Genomic DNA, 19,692 nt, shown 5'->3' on the forward strand with positions numbered 1-19,692 from the left:
TCCATTACTCTAGGAGGTAGGTCTTAGAAGATCTTGCTTTGATTTATGTCATCAAGTGTTCTGCCTATATTTTCCTCTAAGAATTTTATATTTTCTTACATTTAGGTCTTTAATCCATTTTATCTTTGTGTATGGCATTAGGAAGTGTTCTGACTTCATTCTTTTGGGTGTAGCGGTCCAGTTTTCCAGCACCATTTATTGAAGAGGCTATCTTTGCCCCATCATATATTCTTGCCTCCTTTGTCAAAAATAAGGTACCCATAGGTGTGTGGGTTTATCTCTGAGCTCTCTATCTTGTTCTGTTGGTCTATATTTCTGTTTTTGTGTCAGTATCATACTGTCTTGATGACTGTAGTTTTGTAATATAGTCTGAAGTCAGGAAGGCTGATTCCTCTAGCTCCATTCTTCTTTCTCAAGCCTGAAAAAGCCCTCAATTTCTTAATGGGCAACATAGAACAGCCTGACTCTGGACCTTTGTTTATATAACATGGAAGATTGTATTTTGAAAACAGTTTTCACTGGATGTTCCATTACTTGTAAATGATAGACAAATGGATGGACCTTGTGGTAAAAAGAGCAGAAGTGAAGAGCAGGACAAGGAAGAAGGAACTCACTAATTGTCAAAGCATTGTCCATGTGTCAAAAACACACAGAATCACTTGTTGTGTCTGTTTAAAACACGTTTCTGGAAATAGTTCAGTTACAGATTTAAAAATCTCAGCGCATCAGTAGGGGGTACAGACTGAGAATTTTCATTTAAAACAAACCAAAGATTGTTAGCTTCCCTGGTGGCTCAGTGGTAAAGAACCTACCTGACAATGCAGGAGACATGGGTTTGATCCCTGGGCCAGAAACATTACCCTGGACCCTAGAGAAGGAAATAGCAACCTTCTCCAGTGTTCTTGCCTGGGAAATCCCATGGATAGAGGTACCTGGCAGGCTACAGTCCATGGGGTTGCAGAAGTTGAACATGACTTAGCAACTAAACAACAAAGATTCTTAAGCATATCCAAGTTTAAAAAGAACAAGAGTCCATGTTCCAAAAGAGTGTTTTTTAAGTATTCAAGAAGTTCTACAAGGTTCAGAGGTTCTTAGAACGAGAATGTTTAAGAATGTCCTGGGCAACAGAGGACACCATAGGCTATTGGGATGAGGCTGTCATGGAAACGTGTTCAAAATGGTGATGGAAGATGGTGTAAAAATCAAAGGCAGTGAACCTGGTACAAAACTCTCTGATACCTATGGGTAAGTGGTCTGAAAGCAGTGGGCTATTTTCAATAGTGAGAAGGGATGTTGCCTTCTCTGTATCATGCCTTTTTCACAGTTGTAACAGTGTGAGCTCTAGAGAGTGAGGATAGATTTCTGATTTAAATTGTCTGTTTTATTTGTGTATCTGGTTATATCTAATTTAAGATCGATTCTGCTACAGAATTGCCAGCAGTTACTGTGAGAATGTTACAAGTTTTCTATTTGGTGGAAGTCCAGGTGACACTAGTGGTAAAGAACCGGCCTGGCAGTGCAGGACTTAAGAGACATAGGTTCAATCCCTGAGTTGGGAAGATCCCCTGGAGAAGGAAATGGCAACCCATTCCAGTATTCTTTTTTGGAGAACCCCATGGACAGAGGAGCCAGGTGGGCTACAGTCCATGGCATCACAAAGAGTTGGACATGACTGAAGTGACTTAGCACATTTCAAATTGCTCCAAGTTTATGAATGTTCAAAGCTACCTGTTAGTTCAGTCATTCTGTCGTGTCTGACTCTTTGAGACCCTATGGACTGCAGCACACCAGACTTCCCTGTCCATCACCACCTCCTGGAGCTTGCTCAAACTCATGTCCATCGAGTCGGTGATGCCATCCAACTATCTCATCTTCTGTCATCCCCTTCTCCTCCTGCCTTCAATCTTTCCCAGAATCAGGGTCTTTTCCAATGAGTCAGTTCTTTGTATCAGGTGGCCAAAGTATTGGAATTTCAGCTTCAGCAGCAGTCCTTCCAATGAATATTCAGGGCTGATTTCCTTTAGGATGGACTGGTTGGATCTCCTTGCAGTCCAAGGGACTCTCTAGAGTCTTCTCCAACACCACAGTTCAAAAGCCTCAATTCTTTGGTGCTCAGCTTTCTTTGTTGAGGGGCTTTCGAAACTTGAGGGAAAGGGAAGACAGGCCTGTTCTTTTATGTGTTATTTATTGTTTACCAAGAAGCTAGAGATTAGATGTTCATTGTCATCCTATAATTGTTTGAGATGTGTTCTAAAACAGCTGAGCAATTCATTTTAAGCAGAATTTCAATGTGAGTTAAGAAAAACTGGCACATGAAGAAAATGTGATATTCTGACTTGGTGTGATTATACAAGTTTTTCTGCTTTCTGTATACTTCTTGCAGGGACATATGGCCCTCTACCTTTTAGGCAGCAGGAGCCTGAGTAGCAGGAGCATTCTGACAAAATCTCCACTCAGCATGAGAGGGAAGCAGTCCCCTTGAAAGTTTGACAATGTGCACATTTAGCTCAGAAATGAATGAGAGATGGACACAACTGAAGCTCACTTCATCCAAACTATATGTTGAATCAAAGAAATGAAATATACCTTAAAGTTTTCTTTATTTTTCTCACCACAAAGAGAGGAAACATGGATGAAGTCAAGGATTTTGATGACAGTATTTGCTGAGATTTGGAACATTTGGGGAGAAACAGGTTTGTGATAGAAAATCATGTTTGGTTTTAGACATTATACTTCAGATGCTTGTTTGACAGCCAACTAGCAAAGGTAGGCAATTGGACATGGCATCTGAAGTTCAGGGGACTGGTTGGGGGTGACCACATCACTCGAGGGGCCCTGAATAGTATGTAAAGCCATGGTATTGAGGCTGGTGTAGATGGATCCTGTGGATAGACCCCTGGGAGAGAATAGTCCATCACAGGAAGAGAATGGGACAAAACCAGTACTTCATCTTCAAGAAAGGCAAAGCCAATGTTTTTGGCTGTCTTGCCTGACAGAAGCTTGAAAAATGGCAACTTGCCTCTTGCAAAGGTCCTAGGAAGTAGCCACTGCCTTCAGTGAGCTTTTAAAATGCCAAGGAGCTCTAATTGTGTTGATTTCCTGACAGCTGTGAATACAAGATGCTGGCTCCAGAATTGCAACTCACTCTATTGAAGGCGCTAGCCCTACCCACTAATGAGTGCTGAGCTAAACCACCTGAAGGATGCGTGGGGTTAAGCAGCAGCTGCACTTATACTCCAAGAAACAGCTCACTGCCATTAGATCAAACTGAGGCTCTTCCCTGCTTTGCCTGGAAGCTTGGGTATTTATTTTCAGAACATTAAACAGAGTCCTAGCTTAACTGGCTACACAGGAGCTTTGTGTCTGAAAGGGATTTGGCTAGGTCTATGGTCTCCATCCTCCGGTTTTTGCAATCTAAGTTTGAGCAGGGAACTTTGAGAAGCTCCTCCTGCTACCATTGGCTTCTGTCTGACTTTGCCACTGGCTGAGGCCCAAGGGGAGAATGAGAAGCAACTGCCTTTCAGAAGTCACTGGGTAGGCACCAGCACCGTGGAGCTAGATTCACCACTCAATGAATGTAACTTCCTCTCCCCAGCTTTTCCTCAATACAATTATTCTGATGGTATCTATTTGTGTGTATCTCTATATATCTATATTGGCCTGCTGGTTTATTTTCCACTCTGCTCCTCTTGTGGAGAACTCACTTTCCCCCTGTCTCACCATCACACATTGTCAGTTTCCTATTAATACAGTGCTTAAAGCACTGATACTAAGCTCTGGCTGAACACAGCAATCATCTGGAGAGCTTTAAAAACTCCTGAAGTCTTGTCCCATCCCCAGAGATTACAATTTCATTGTCTTTGAGTGTAGCCTGGGTATCTGAACTTTAAAACACTCCCCAGGTAACACTAATGTGCAGTCATGATTGAGAACCACGGGCCAGCAGCCTCTGCGCTTTCCAGACTAACAGCAAATTTCATGAATCTCAGTTATTGTGAAATAGTGCCCCCCTCATTTCCAGGTAATGCTGTATTATAGCAGTAGCCTTTTGGAGAACTAGCCCTGATGCTTGCCATCTCTCTTCAGGGAGGGTTAGATCCAGGCAGAGAAGGCTGCAGAGATATCTTGGGGGAAAGTGGGACCCTTAATACTCAACTTTATAGAGGCATCTTCCTTTAACATTAAATTTGTTAGAACGAAATTTTGTCTATTTGAACCAGGGACTTATCTTTGGCTTTCTCTCAGGGTTTGGGGGATTGAGTTTTCTACTACCAGCTGCATATAGATCAGCTAACTCCTGAGGGCATGCAAGCGTGGTTATAAAACACAACCTCTACATTCCAGGGGAGCCCGCGGGAAACCAGGTGGAAAAACAGAGGGCTATGTCCTTGCAATTCAAAGTGTGTTCCGAGGGTCAGCAGCATCACCTGGGAGCTTCCTAAAAACGGCGTCGGGGACCCAGTCCCAGACCAATTCAGTTTGAATCTGCATTTTAACAAGATGCCCGGGGCGGGGGCCGGGAGTAGGCAAGTCCACGTTTGAGAAGCGCCGGCCTATACTTTGGCGGGTAACGTATGCACAAAATCTCAAGAAACTGTAGGGACTAGGCGGAGGGAGCCACTTACTCCTCTTCCAGGACTGGGGTCCTTTTGTAGTGAGTCGCAGCGGCGGGAGGCTGGCGGGCCCAGGTGCTGGACTAGGTCAGGGCGGCCCCGCCTGCCCGCCCCGCCTCCCTCCCGGGTTTCTGCTCCGCGCGCGGTTGCTGTGGCAGCACGGGACGCAGCCAGAATCCCGGCGGCCGCGGTCTCCACCTCCTCCCTTGGAGGCCTCCCCCGGACCCCGGCTCGGGCCCAGCCCGCGCTCCGCCATGCCCCGGGGGAGGCGCAGGGGCCGGGTGAGCGCCCTGGAGGGCGGCCGGGGGGAGGAGGCGCCCCCGGCGGCGGGTGCCGTTCCGTCGGCGCTGTGGGCCTCCGGGCAGCAGCCCGAGGCGGCGGCTGAGCTGATTCTGCTCCGGGGCATCTTCGAGATCGGGAGGGACAGCTGCGACGTGGTGCTGAGCGAGCGGGCCCTGAGGTGGCAGCCCATCCGGCCCGAGCGTCTCACAGGTGCGTGGTCCTGGCCAGAAGGTTCCCGCGCCTTCTCCTCCTTCTCCCGGCCTCACACACTCCTCCCGGCGCCTTCCCTCCGCCTCCCGCAAGCTCCTCCTCTGTCCCAGCGGGCGACCGCGTCCCCAAGCCTCCACCTCCTCCCTCCAGACCCGGGGAGCCCGAGCCGCCCCCTGGGGCCTCTGCCTACCCGCTCCTGCCGCCTGGGTTGCCCTCCCGGGACCTACGTCACACTCCACCCCTCTCCCCCGAGCCCCACAATGGGCGCTGTTTTCCAAATGCGGAAAGGTCACCTACTCCTCCCCTCCATGTCCGAGTTTTGCTCAACTGCTCACGGGCGACGCTGCAAGTATAAGCGTTTTAGAGTATACCAACACGTGGGTTCCGAATCCAACTTTCTTTTTGCTGACTTCTGAAAATTTCATCTGAGCTTTTGGTCCCTCTGGACTTTTCCATCCCTCACATTCCTTGCCATTGTCTCGAATCAAGTCCAAGTTCTAAAAGCTTTTGGTGTTTAATATGGACTTTAGAATCATCATGTTGTTTAGGAGTATTTGCCTTTTGACCTAGAACTGTTTAGAAAGTGTTATAATTCTGTACAATAGAAGTATTTCAAGACTTAGTCTGGAGATGATGTAGGGGAAACCTTGGGATGTATTAAACATTGCTTCTAAATGATAACTACAGAAATTTAAAAACATATGCCTTCCCCTTGTTGGAAAACAAGACACAATGTACTGTTTACCTTAAAGACTAGAGAAACGTCACTATTTTACAGTTTCTTGTACAAAAACCTAGCAAAAAGGACTAGTCAGGGACTCAGAGCTCATTCAGATAGGCAGTTTCTGCTGCACTTGAGGTGCTCGCCTCAGTTCAGGTCAGTCTCTCAGTCGTGTCCAACTTTTTGCGACCCCATGGACTGCAGCACGCCTGGCCTCCCTGTCCATCGCTAACTCCTGGAGTTTACTCAAACTCATGTCCATTGAGTCAGTGAGGCTATCCAACCATCTCATCCTCTGTGGTCCGCTTCTCCTCCCGCCTTCAATCTTTCCTAGCATCAGGGTCTTTTCCAACGAGTCAGTTCTTCTCATCAGGTGGCCAAAGTATTGGAGTTTCAACTTCAGCATCAGTCCTTCCAGTGAATATTCAGGACTGATTTCCTTTAGGATGGACTGGTTGGATCTCCTTGCAGTCCAAGGGACTCTCAAGAGTCTTCTCCAACACCACAGTTCAAAAGCATCAATTCTTTGGCGCTCAGCTTTCTTTATAATCCTACTCTCACATCCATAACTGACTATTGGAAAAACCATAGCTTTGACTAGACAGACCTTTGTTGGCAAAGTAATGTCTCTGCTTTTTAATATGCTGTCTAGGTTGGTCATAACATTTCTTTCAGGGAGCAAGTGTCTTTTAATTTCATGACTGCAGTCACCGTCTGTAGTGATTTTGGAGCCCCCCAAAATAAAGTCTGCCACTGTTTCCCCATCTATTTCCCATGAAGTAATGGGACCAGATGCTATCATCTTACTTAACTGAAACTGCCTTTGACTTTAATTTAAAATGTTTTCAGGTGTGTTGAAAAAGCAAGGTGGGGTATTTTCTACATCTTTGAGTTAAAAACTAGGGATATGGGCATAGAATTCTGTTTAAGTTTGTTCGAATTTGGGTGACACAGAAGTTTACCATTAGAGCTTAAATTGGCCTACATGGGTCTTTTTAACCTACAATGAAGCTGGAATACTATAGGAATAAAGTGAGACATTGCAAAATGAGGTATTCAAATCTGTGTTGCAATAGTGGTATGTGAAAAGTCAAATGATGGTGTGAAGCAGTAAAATGCTCTTTTATATACTGAGTGCTGGTGGAGGAAAAGTAGGCTGAATTAGTATTCCTGGCTGTTTAAAAGACATCCGGACAGTTATAACTCTAAAGGTTGCAAGTGTTGATCTTTAATTTTGACCTAAAACATGTTGGTTTTCTTTGCTTTCATTTAGATATACCACCTTTTCTTTGTAACTAACACCTAGTATGCAAATATCACTTGGGGCCCCTGAATATTGGAGGTCCAAAAGCTTAGCACCTTAGCACTTACATTTTAGGAGAAACTAATTATTAAACCATGATTTTACTTAGTAAAATAAGAGTGGGAAAAGTAAAAAAAGGTTAAGAGATATGTTTAAATGTGAGAAATATTCTCTGTCGTGGAATTAGCCAAGTTGTATATGGTGGAAGACAAGTGAAATTGATTCAGGAAATGGAGGAAAACTACAGCCATACCTGGAAGGAGGTGGTGTGGGAGGACGTTGGGGGAGATCATGTCCCTTGCTGGCCAGTGCCTGGCTGTTCCAGGAAAGGGTGGGGGTGGGGTTGGTTCGCTTCTGGGCATTATCATCATAGCAGATGTTTGCAAGACCGTTCAGTTTTTAAACCTCATAGTGCCTTAGTGGTTGTTTTTTTTTTTTTTTCTAATAGACTTTATTTTTAGAGCAGTTTTAGGTTCAGGGCAAAATTAAGCAGAAGGTATATATACCCTCTGCTCCCCACAATGCATAGCCTCCCCCATTATAAGTATTTCCCACCAAGGTCATACCTTTTCCCACCAAGGTTGTATCTTTGCTAAATTTGATGAACCTACATTGACATCATTATCATCCAGGGTCCATAGTTTACATTAGGGTTCCTTCTTAGTGTTCTGCATTCTCTGGGTTTTGCCTTATTTATAATGACATGTAGTAGGATTCATCAGAGAAAGAGAACCATGAAATTATATATATGTGTGAATGTGTTTATATACACACACAGACAATACAATGTGTGTGTATGTTTATATATATTTGAGATTTATTATGGGAAAACAGGAAATTGATTATGGCTTCCCTGGTGGCTCAGACAGTAAAGAATCCACCTGCAATGCAGGAGACCAGGGTTCAATCCTTGGGTCAGGAAGATCCCCTGGAGAAGGGAATGGCTACCCACTCCAGTATTCTTGCATGGAGAATTCCATGGATAGAGGAGCCTGGTGGGCTACAGTCCATGGGTTGCAAAGAATCGAACATGATAGATTGACTAACACACGCATTGTAGGAATTGGAGATTATAGAGGCTGAGATATGCCATTATTTGCCATCTGCAAAGTTCAGAACCAGGAAAACTGGTTGTATAATTCAGACCAAATTGGAATCCCTGAGAACCTGGGGAGCTGATGGTGTAGCCCCTAGAGATGGGATCTACCTGGAGAAGAGGGAGAATGATCAGAAAATCTGTTTTATTTACTCTCAGCACTTTGAAGAGTGCCTGACATATAAACATTTGTTACATGAATGAATTTGTTAACTATTCTCATGAACTTTAGTTTTGCCCATTGCATTGTAATCTGATTACTACATTGCTACTTAATGACTTTCCATCACCTGTAGCAATATTCCCCACCCCTTTTGTTAAAGCATTAGAACTCTTTGTACAAAATCATTCTTCAGCTCCATGTGGGCCCAATTCTCCACTGTGAGCATCATGGTCAGATGCTCAGCTGTAGGATGGAAAAGAGAGAAAGCAAAGAGAGAAAGCAATCTATGACTAGGGCATGGATTGACTAGGCTGTCACATCTGTAATACAAACTGTATACACAAAAGGTTATCATCTGCTCAGAAAACTTCATTATTGCTTGCAGTGGTGCCTAAATGATCTTTCTGTTGGAATCTCTAATTATGGTAGTTCTACTTGTGGAATCATGCGTTTATTCATGTTAATTACCAAGTTAGCTGTCTGTGCCCTAGGGTAGTGTGAAATTCTGAAGAAATGGAAGAGGGGTCAGGTGAGGATTTTCAGGTCAAGTGAGAAAGGTCAGGCATGTCTGGGTCACGAGACCCTATAGGCATCGCAGGCCACAGTGTTAGCCCCCAACATGGTGCCTGGGACCAGGCGTAAGGTGTCAAAAATTGAGAGCTCAGAAAGGGAATGGGCAAATGCCGTGGACCAATATGTGTGTTTTGTCATTTAGTCCTTAGCTTATCTTGTTACTGGATCAGATATTTTCAGAGTTCAGTATTTTCAAAATGATTGCTGATGGCCTGTGGGCATGATTCTAAATCTCAGTCAGGGACAAACTTCTAGCAATATGTGCTTATCAAGTGGTAAACTTCGATTTGAAATGTTAGATGGAAGCAGAAAGTACAAGCATTTTTGTGCATTCTGAATGCAGGATCTGCTTACTGTACTGTAAGATTTGGTTATGAGGTATTCTCATAAAGGAAAGTCTACTCCTAGGGAGAGTTAGCAATCAGTAGGATTAGACTATATGAAGCTCATATATATATGTGTGTGTGGATATATATATGAAGCTCATATGAAGTACACTTCAGAATGATCAATTTAGGGATCTCTGTGACCAGAATGCCAAATGCCCACAAGTCTTTCTCTGCTGTCTCACATTGGGCACCTTTATTATTTACTAATGATCAGCACCTTGAAGTATGAAAAACACTACAGGATATTCTACAGGCTCTCTACTCCAGCTGTCTGCAGTTTCCCATTTGGTGAAGGAAAGGTTTCAGGAGTGGGCACCAAGGGGCCTGAGGTCCTGTCTGCACCTAAGGGTGTGACTGACTCAAGGCAAGTCATTTAACCCCTTTAAATGACAGTTTATTCATCTGCAAAATGAAGCATTTGCATTACATGATCTCTAAGAATCGTCAACTCTGAAGTTGCATTTTATAGAAAATATCCGTTTTTATAGGCTTTTGATGTTAGGACATCGTAATAAATCTGAGTAAGGTTTCAATGATCAACTTCCTAGCATGTGTGGATTTGTATTTTACAACAAAGCTTCATAGCCCTAATGAATTTCTAATTGAAATAACTACGTGGAAAATATGGGCCAAGTTTCTTGCTCCCCTTCCCTGGCTTCAAGGCCAGATAATGAGAGGTGGACTGTTACCTCAGAACAGATTCTGTCTTTGGAAAGAAAGAAACCATTTTCTGATAGAAAATCATGGGTCAAGGCTAGTCTCAAGCAGATTTTTCATGATGGACCAAAGGACTAGCTTATCCTTTCTTCAACTTCATTTCCTGTACCCTCTTACTAAATTCCTGGGCAGGGATCTTACAATATGCTTGATTATCATGAGAATATTATTTTTTAAATATTTAAAAAAATACAATGAAGGTTTCAAATCTTAATTATGGTTTACAATTCTCTTGTTATTCTTAGACTTACTACCTCACATTACACCACTTCATGTTGTGTTTTTTCAAACGGTTATTCCTACCATGCCCTTGAGCTCAGCTGAATTAGAGAAATAACCAGAAAATCTGAAAAGGGTGGGCTTCAAAATAAGATCTTGGAAGTGTTTCTTTTTTGAGGGAGCTAATGATTTTCTCATGCTTTAAGTTTATATAAACATTTATTTGTTAGAAACTTCGCAAGTTGAAAGGTAATGTGGAAAAATGTGAAAATGAGAAAAACCCAATCAATTTTAAAACAACAAGAGTTAGTGATTACTGGGACTTAGCAGAGCTGGGTCCATTCTAAGTATTAATCTGCCTAAGCCGTTTGGGAACAGATGTACGTGAAACAGATCCTGGGCTTCTGTTGTGTACATCCAAAGTGAGACATCTGTTGGTGAACCGTTGGTCAGGAATAATGGAAGTAGGGGTTAAACCCCAAAATGACCCATTACTCACGTAAATTATTAAAGGACTAATTACTCAGTAAAACACAGTGCTTTGATTCATCAGTATACATATGAAGAAGAAAAAAATCTTCTTTAAAAAAATTATTAGTGTGTTCCTAAGCTGTCAAAATTGAAAGAATTTTTAAAAGATGGGTGTGGAAAAATCAAGCTTACCAAGGAATTGCATATAATGTTTATGAAGTTTTTAAATGCTTTGACAGTCCTGTTAACCTATTGTGTAAAAAATATATAAAGCACATGTTGTAAAAATACTTAGCTTTTTCTTAATGTACATTAGTCCACACAGAAAAACAAAATATAGAATGAATCTCTAAGTATGGCTGTTTCGTTAAAATTTCTGTGCCAATCGAAGGCTCTGTATCTACACTGTCCAATACGGTCAACACCAGCCCCTTGTGACTGCTGAGCACTCAAAATATGGCTACTGTGACTGAGGAACCGAATTTTACATTTTATTTAATTTTAATAAATTTAATAGCCACATGCAGCTAGTGGTGATCAGATTTTAAAACATAGCTCTAACACATAGACATATGAAGAGTTGAAAACATTTATTACTTTGATTCCCAGACATGGGTTTTCATGTTTATTTCTATAGTAAGGTATAGTTTTCAAGTAATTAATCTCAACATAGAACTGAATTATCATCCAATCTGAGCTGCTGATTTAAAGATAGATCTCTGAGTCCAGAGAGTCCCAAGTGGTAGAACCTTTTAACATATTTTGTGACCCCAAAAACATGCTTTTATTTGTTATTATGAATTAATTGGCTGATAAAGTTTTGTCTGTAAAAACCATTGTCTTATTGCTCAGGTCATGCTTTACTTAAACTAAAATTTGGCAAGCAGTTGGTTTCTTACTATAAGGATTGTAGGTTTGAAACACCATCCTAGCGTGTGTACACTGACCCCATGAAAGCCTGCATCCTAGTGTTGTTCCTAAATATACCACAGCCATGTGGCACCATATGAAGACAAGCACTTAAAAGAAACTTCTCTACTTTTGTGTCCCCTTCCTCTCACTTCTCCTCCAGATGGGGGTATTTAGGATCACAACTGACACAGAAATATGCTCCTAGAAGTGGTACTTGCATTGAAGGCAAGGGATGTATAAACTGAAAATGGGGATGGACTGGATCAAGGTCAGTAAACCAGAGAGGCTGATTCATATGGGATCTGCCAGAGTGGGAGGACCTAAAGTGAAATGCAGGAGTGTGAACATGATGGAGCTAAAGAATCAAAGAGCCATGGCAGTAAATAGTAGGGATCGACAGATAGCTTGGGTACACAGGAAGATGCTATTGCCTAGACTGAGCATTTGTGTGCTCTCTAATTTGGGAAGGTGAACCATCTTTGTTCAAAGGGCCAGGGATGTAGAAGATGTAATTCACTGTGATCTAAATACTAGAATACTCATTTTGAATTTTATCCGTAATCCTGCCTGGTTCATTACTTGACTAGGTTATTTGATTACATTTCAAATATTGACAAATCTACAAGCATCATCAAAGTCCTCAACATAGTCCTCTCTAATTCCTTCCATGTGACTGTATTCCTGCTGAATTTTGAAAGTACTGTGCCTGTGATGGGGTAGTATGTGCTTGGCAGGTGAGTTCCAGTTGTGTATGTGGTGAGCAGAGGGAAGGCGCTCTTGGTAGCCATGGCTCTTTATATGCTCCTGTGTTTCCAAAGTCAGTATGTGTTGAGATAAGAGGAAAAGGAGGGAGGGAAGTGAAGTTTGAGGGAAATTAAACCTTCTGCTGACTCTTAGCATGTAAACCAGAAGTTGAAGACCCTCAGGGTAATGGATAACAGAATCCAGAGACAGGGAGGCAGGCAAACAAGTGGACAGGTATGGATATATTAAAAAACAGTTGACATAGTGCTATGGACTTATGCTAAGCCTACAGGCAAGTCTTAAATAATGTACCAGCTGACATTAGGGAGTTCCTATATACATTCCAAGATTTTCATCAGGAACAATGTTTTGGAAACTACCGCTGTTGCTCTGGATCCATGTCCAGTGTTTGATTGAAAATGCATGCATGCTCAGTCGTGTCTGGCTGTTTGTGACCTATGGACTGCAGCCTGCCAGACTTCTCTGTCCATGGGTTTCTCCAGGCAAGAATACTGGAGTGGGTAGCCATTTCCTCCTCCAGGGGATCTTCCCTACCAAGGGTTCAAATCCACATCTCCTGCATTGCAGGAGGACTCTTTACCGCTGAAGATAGTGAACGTTAAGTCCTGCGTGAAGTGTATTGTCTTGTTTAATCTTCCCAACAAGACTGCATAGTTCAGATAGGATTTTTATTTCTGGGACCCAGAAATGACCTTTCTTGCCCAAGGCCATGCTGGTGATGGAGTTGCTGGGATCCCAGCCCAGGCAGCCTGACTCCAGAGTCCACACTGTACCCAGGAGGTTATGCTGCTTCCTCAGTTCAGTAGGGAAGAGTTCTAACACCTTCAAGAGTCTATGTGATGTCAGAGTAAGTGGATAGCATCATGGTTCAAACCAAAATAACAAGCCTTAATATGACAAGAGTATCTGATTTTTTCAGGCCTTCACGACAGTTCCACCGTAGAGAGTATATTCCGTTGCTCTCACCACTTATACTTCCTGAGTAAATGACCAAATGAAAGTTTTCAAAGCCCAATATTTTTATTATGGAAAACATCAAACATGGCCAGATGTAGAAAGAATAATATAATAAGCCTTCATGTTCAATCCAGTGAGGGTGAGGCCCAGTGTGACATGTTCTTGAGTATAAATGGTTTCCAAGGTCAGTCTTGTTCCATTTATGCCCTAACCACTTCCCTCCTTTGTTTGGAATAGTTGGGAGCAATTTTTAGATATCATATAATTGCTTCTATAGATACCTTACATGTATCTCTAGAAGATTAGGATTAAAAAAGCATAGAACACAATATAATACACAATATAGTCGCTATTCCAATATAAAATAATCCTGTGTCCTTAAATATACAGTTAGTGTTCATTGTCTTCTATTGTCTCTCTTTCCCTTTTCTAAATCTAAATCAACATTTAAATAAGATCCATGTTGCAGTTGGTTGCTGTGTCTTTATACCTTTGATTCCACAGATTCCTCTCCCTTTTAAAATTTTTTCCTTGCTAGTTCTTTTCTGGGCAAACTAGGTTGTCTGAACTGTAGTTTTTCACAGGAAAATGAAAGGTTCATGGGGGGGGGCAACTGTCTGTGAAAGATGAAAGGGGCAGGAAGCATGATGGGAGGGATAACCTGCAGGCTGATACTAGTTTGACACCTGTAAAGAGGGATGAAGCAGGCAGGAGCAGGGAGAACCTCAGCCTATGGTGCTTATCTGAAAAGACTGCTCATTAGGAGTCCTGCCTGAGGTGGTGGTGTTATTCAGTTGCCCAGTCCTGTCTGACTCATTGTGACCTCATGGACTGCAGCTCTCCAGGCCTCCCTGTCTCTCACCATCTCCCGAAGTTTGCCCCAGTTCGTGTCCATTGCATTGGTGATGTCTTCTAGCCATCTCATCCTCTGATGCCCCCCTCTCCTCCTGCCTTCAGTCTTTCCCAGCATCAGAGACTCTTCCAGTGAGTCAACTGTTAGCATCAGATGACCAAAATACTGGAGCTTCAGCTTCAGCATCCGTCCTTCCAGTGAATATTCAGGATTGATCTCCCTTAAAATTGACTGGTTCGATCTCTTTGCTGTCCAAAGGACTCTCAGGAGTCTTCTCCAGCACCACAGTTTGAAGGCGTCAATTCTTTGGCATTCTGCCTTCTTTACAGTCCAGCTTTCGCAACCATACGTGATCACTGGGAAGACCATAGCCTTGACTATACGGACCTTTGTTGGCAGAGTAATGTCTCTGCCTTTCAATGCACTGTCTAGGTTTCTCATAATTTTCCTGCCAAAAAAGCAAATGTCTTCTGTTTCATGGCTGCAGTCACCATCTACAGTGATTTTAGAGTGCAAAAAGAGGAAATCTGACACTACTTTCACCTTTTCCCCCTCTATTTGCCATGCAGTAATGGGGCTGGATGCCACGATCTTAGTTTTCTTTAATATTTAGTTTTAAGTCTGCTATTTCACTCTCCTCCTCATCAAGAGGCCTTTTAGTTCCTCTTCGCTTTCTGCCATTAGGTGGTATCATCTGCATATCTGAGGTTGTTGATGTTTCTCCCTGCTGTCTTGACTCCAGCTTCTAACTTATCCAGCCCGGCATTTCATGATGTGCTCAGCGTATGGGTTAAACAAACAGGGTGACAGCAGACCCTCCTGTTGTACCCCTTCTCGATCTTGACCCAGTCAGTTATTCCATACCTGCCTTAGGTAGAAGTGGCCAAATCTCAGTTGTGTTCTGTCATAGGCTGGGGGCTGCCTGAGAAGAGTGAAGTTAAGGTGAGTCCTAAAGGTACCAATAGCTGGAGGTTGCTGCCTAACTGCATTCATTGCAGCAGAAAAGCAAGTTTTTTCTTAAAGGGAAAAATCACAGCAGCCACTGTGACCAATTAGGTTTGTTATTATCATTATGAACTCAATTATTTAAATATATTTCAATTCATAGCAGTGACTCTTCTTACTAATGCTCAAGTCACCCCGATTCTGTATTTTTGGACCAATGGGAACCACTTTACGCTGATTTCTGAGACCTTTTGACATTTTCTTAGATGTCTCTGTTAGCTCCCTTGCTTTCTGAAATGGCAATATATTCCAGGCCCATCTTGAACATTTCATGCCTATCATCAGGGATGCCTGATTTTTTAAACTGAGTTATGGTATTTAGAGATCACAATTTGAGCCCCAGTTGTGCTCGTTGCTAGTACTTTCCTTATATGGTCCTATTTCCTAGGTTTTTCTGAAAGCAGAGCTAGGAAGCATGATTTTTTTTTTCCCTAAAGAATAGATGCACTATGGAATTATGCTGGTATCTCCAGTAAAAGTTCGAGACTAAAGGTTTTTATTTCTCTCTTTGTTCCTACCCTTAAAATTCTGTGTTCTAACTGCAATAATATCATTACTGCTTTGCAATAAACATACATCACAGAATAATAACACCAGCGCTGCCGTCAACAATGTAATTAATGAGAGCCAGCCATTGAAGATCATTCTGTAATAATTTTGTTTTTGTTGCTTTTAGGGACATACCACTTAGAGTACGTGCTGTACTTAGTCGCTCAGTTGTGTCCGACTCTTTGTGACCCCATGGACTGTAGCCCACCAGGTACCACTGTCTGTGGGGATTCTCCAGTCAAGAATACTGGATTGGGTTGCCATGTCTTCCTGCAGGGGTTCTGCTTAACCTGGGGATTGAACCCAGGCCTCCCACATTGCAGGTGGATTCTTTACTGTCTGAGCCACCAGGGAAGCCCAAGAATATTGGAGTGGGTAGCCTATCCCTTCTCCAAGGGAGCTTCCTGATCCAGGAATTGAACCAAGGTGTCCTGCATTGTAGGCGGATTCTTTACCAGCTGAGCTACCAGGGAAGCCCAGAGTATGTGCTATGTGTAGTCAAATTATGATTTTTTTAATGGCTCTATATTTTATAATCTCATTTATTTTTGGCTGTGCTGGGTCTTTGTTTCTCCATGCAGGTTTTCTGTTGTTGCAGTGAATGGGGGCTACTCTCTAATTGCCATGTGCAGGCTTCTCATTGAAGTGGTTTCTTTTGTTGTAGAGCATGGGCTTTAGGGCACGTGGGCTTCAGTAGTTGCCTCATGGTATGTGGGATCTTCCTAGACCAGGGATTGAACCTGTGTCCCCATTGGCAGGCAGATTTTTAACTACTGGACCACGAGGGAAATCCCCAAATGACTATGTTCTAAAGACAGTTGGAATCAGTCCTATCTGTGATGTTATACTTCCAACTCAATATGCAGAATTATTTGTTTCATTTTTGCTTTTATTTTTGTGCATTGCTCTTTTTAATCCTATTTTGTAATTATGTAAAATACTTACATGGCTCCAAAATCAAATCCACTAAGCAAGCTATATTCTGGAAAGTACAATTTTTGTTTGTGTCCCTTCTACCCTTTTCCTTCCTTCCTATTATTGAAAAGTCTTTTAAATTTTTTGGTTTATTCCTAGATAAGCAAACATGTGCATATATTCTTTTACTTACCTCACCCCTACCCATTTTACTTACCTCACCCCTACCCATATTCTTAAGTGCATGGTAGTGTACCATGTATGCTTTTTTCCCACTTTGATTTCTTTTTGAATTAACAGTATTCCAAATATAACACTTGATAAAGGTATGTAGTGAGAGTCCTCATTTCCTTTTGTATCTGCACAATAATCTGTTGTGTGCTTTAGTTTACTAAACCTTCTCTCTGTTCAAGGATTTGGGTGGTTTCCAGTCACTTTTGCTATTGTGAATAGTGGTGTAATTAAAAACTTACCATGTCTTTGTTTAAATGTATTTTTGGAATAGATTCCTAGAAGTGGGACTGTTGACTCAAAGAATAAATACCTTAAATAATTTTTTAATGTGTGTTAAGTCACTTTAGTCACGTCTGACTCTGTGATGCTATGGACTCCAGGCTCCTCTGTCCATGGGATCCTCCAGGCAGGAATACTGGAGCGGGTTGCCATGCCCTCCTCCAGGGGATCTTCCTGACCCAGGGATCGAACCCATGGGTTTTTTTATGTCTCCTGCATTGGCAAGTGGGTTCTTTACCACTAGCGCCACCTGAGAAGTCTATTTTTTTTTTTTTTAAATAAACTGACTTTTTAGAGCAGTTTTCAGTTCACAGCAAAATTAGTGAAATGTACAGAGGTTTCCCATCTACTTCCTGCCTATATAATTTTGCTAAATATTTCCAAGTCCCCTGAGAAAGATTGTGTTATTTTGCTTTTCTATCATCATCGTATGAGAGTACCTGTTTCTGTGCAATTTCTTCAAAAGATATATTGTCAGACCTTGTTTTAAAAAAAAAATCTGAGATAAGAAATGGTATCTCATCATACTTTTAATTTTTATTTTTCTCATAAAATCATTCATGTTTTTAGCTTATTTCTCCTAATATTAGGGAGCAACTATGTGCTAGGTGTCTGAAAGGTATCAGGGATGCTACAATCAATTTGTCACAATTTCTGCTTTAAAGTATTCACAATCTGCAAGGAGGCTTATCAGCAAAATAACTAGGTGATCTGTTTTATGTGCACTTGAAGTATTACAGGGCATTATAAAGAACCACAGAAGTGTAGCTAAAGGGGAAAATCATTTCATTTGAGTGGGCAGAGGAGGACATAGGGGAAAGCTACAGAGACGTGTGAGGGCAAACTTAAATGTGGGCCTTGAAACATGATTAGAAGTTGGCAATACAAAAGAATAAGGAAACCATTATAGGGAAATAACATTTTGGAAAAAATTGGAAAGAATACTTTGACCTACATGGAAAATAAAGCCATCGTCTCTAGGGAGAGTGTATGTTCATGGGGGGAGAGGACAGTGCTTTGTGTAAGTCAGTAGTTTGCATAGCACCTTGAGTATCATGCCAAGAAATTGGTGTCTTACCCTGAAGGTTGAGTAAGGGGCGGCAAAGACAAAGTGTCAGAGGATTTCAAGTTTTTGTTTTTTAAAGTAGGTGAATTTGGGTTTTAGGAAGACAGCAATAGGGGTAGGGTGGATTTAGATTGAGGAGCCCATTTCAGTGGCTAGTCCACCAGCAGATCCAGGAGGAGGTGTGTATGTGGCAGGGAGGATGGGGAGGTGAGGTCAGGTACAAAGGGATATTGGCAAAGATAGAATGTAGAGGATGTGGGGTTTGAGGGAAAAGGAGGGCACAGTGGTGATGCTGAGATTTTTAGCTTGGACAGTGGAATGCATCTTGGACACAGCTAAAATTGCTTTTTGTTTTGCTGATCTAAGAATTATCCCACTCGAAATATATTCTACCAAGCATCAGATATGCTAGGGACTAGCAAAATGTACAAACAGAAAGCTTGAAAAAGACATACACAGGAGAAATTGCTCCTGAAGGATTATAAATTGAACTCTAGCAAGTTTAAGATCTGTGTTTTCCATGAGCCATGGGCTCTGTTCTTCTGTGGCCTTTCTTATTAGGTTGGGGCTACTTGGAAAAAAATAGTTGAAAGCTATTTCAGAAAACATTTTTCATTAAATATTGGTAAATAAAGTTATGATCTTTGTACAACTGTAATGTTTGGTGTTATTGAAATATTAAATCAGTGAAATAATTTGAAATGTCAATTTTTATATGTATAAAAACTGTTTCTGTATCACTTTAAACTAAAAAAAATCCATTTATATCATGAAATCTTTTGTTTAATACAAATAATATTTATTCCAAATTAAACTTCTAAGCTTGGTAAATGTTACAGGCACATAATTCAAAGTAGTTTCTAGTGTCCATCTGTCCAGGAAGAATAAGATCAATAAAATTGAACAACTGTTAGCGTGTACTGGTTTCCTTATATTTTAGGCATGTTTTTATGTATTGAAAGTGTAAAGGCAAGGTAATGTATATTTTGTTCTAGTTTTCATTATACAGATGAAAACTTGTTACAGTTAAAATCTTGGTGACTGTAATGCCTTTTTGAAATCCCATTCATAGCCCACTTATTTGAGATAATATTTAAATACTTTAGGGTTTCCCAAGTGGATCAAAAGGTAAAGAATCTACCTGCAATGCAGGAGACCTGGGTTTGATCCCTGGATTGGAAAGACCCCCTGGAGAAGGGAATGGCAATCCACTCCAGTATTCTTTGTCTGGAAATTTCCACTGACAGAGGTGCCTGGCGGGCTACAGTCCATGGGGTTGCAAAGAGTCAGACATAATTGAGTGACTAACGTGTACACATACACACCAAATACTTTAAATAATGTGGATACATTTTTGTCATGAAATTTGATTTATAATATGCTCTTATTTTAAAAGTAGA

The 19,692-nt window shown here is 41.7% G+C and overlaps 1 protein-coding gene across 9 annotated transcripts in view; it reads left to right on the forward strand.

Moving 5' to 3' along the window:
* The first annotated feature begins 1,060 nt into the window (after positions 1-1,060).
* CERKL (CERK like autophagy regulator) overlaps positions 1,061-19,692 on the forward strand; it is a 144,990-nt gene continuing 126,358 nt past the window's right edge. For 8 of the 9 annotated variants that reach the window (XM_081581028.1, XM_081581033.1, XM_081581030.1 and 5 more), the window contains exon 1: positions 1,061-1,245. In XM_081581028.1, the coding sequence (XP_081437154.1) occupies positions 1,242-1,245 (4 nt within the window). In that variant the 5' untranslated portion in view covers positions 1,061-1,241. Of the gene's footprint in view, positions 1,246-2,589; positions 5,106-19,692 lie in introns of those variants that run through there. The other variant, XM_081581027.1, reaches the window with a different exon arrangement.

This window comes from Giraffa tippelskirchi, chromosome 3 (genome assembly GCF_054371585.1).
Source record: "Giraffa tippelskirchi isolate mGirTip1 chromosome 3, T2T-mGirTip1v1.2.pri, whole genome shotgun sequence".
NCBI classification, from domain to species: Eukaryota; Metazoa; Chordata; class Mammalia; order Artiodactyla; family Giraffidae; genus Giraffa; species Giraffa tippelskirchi.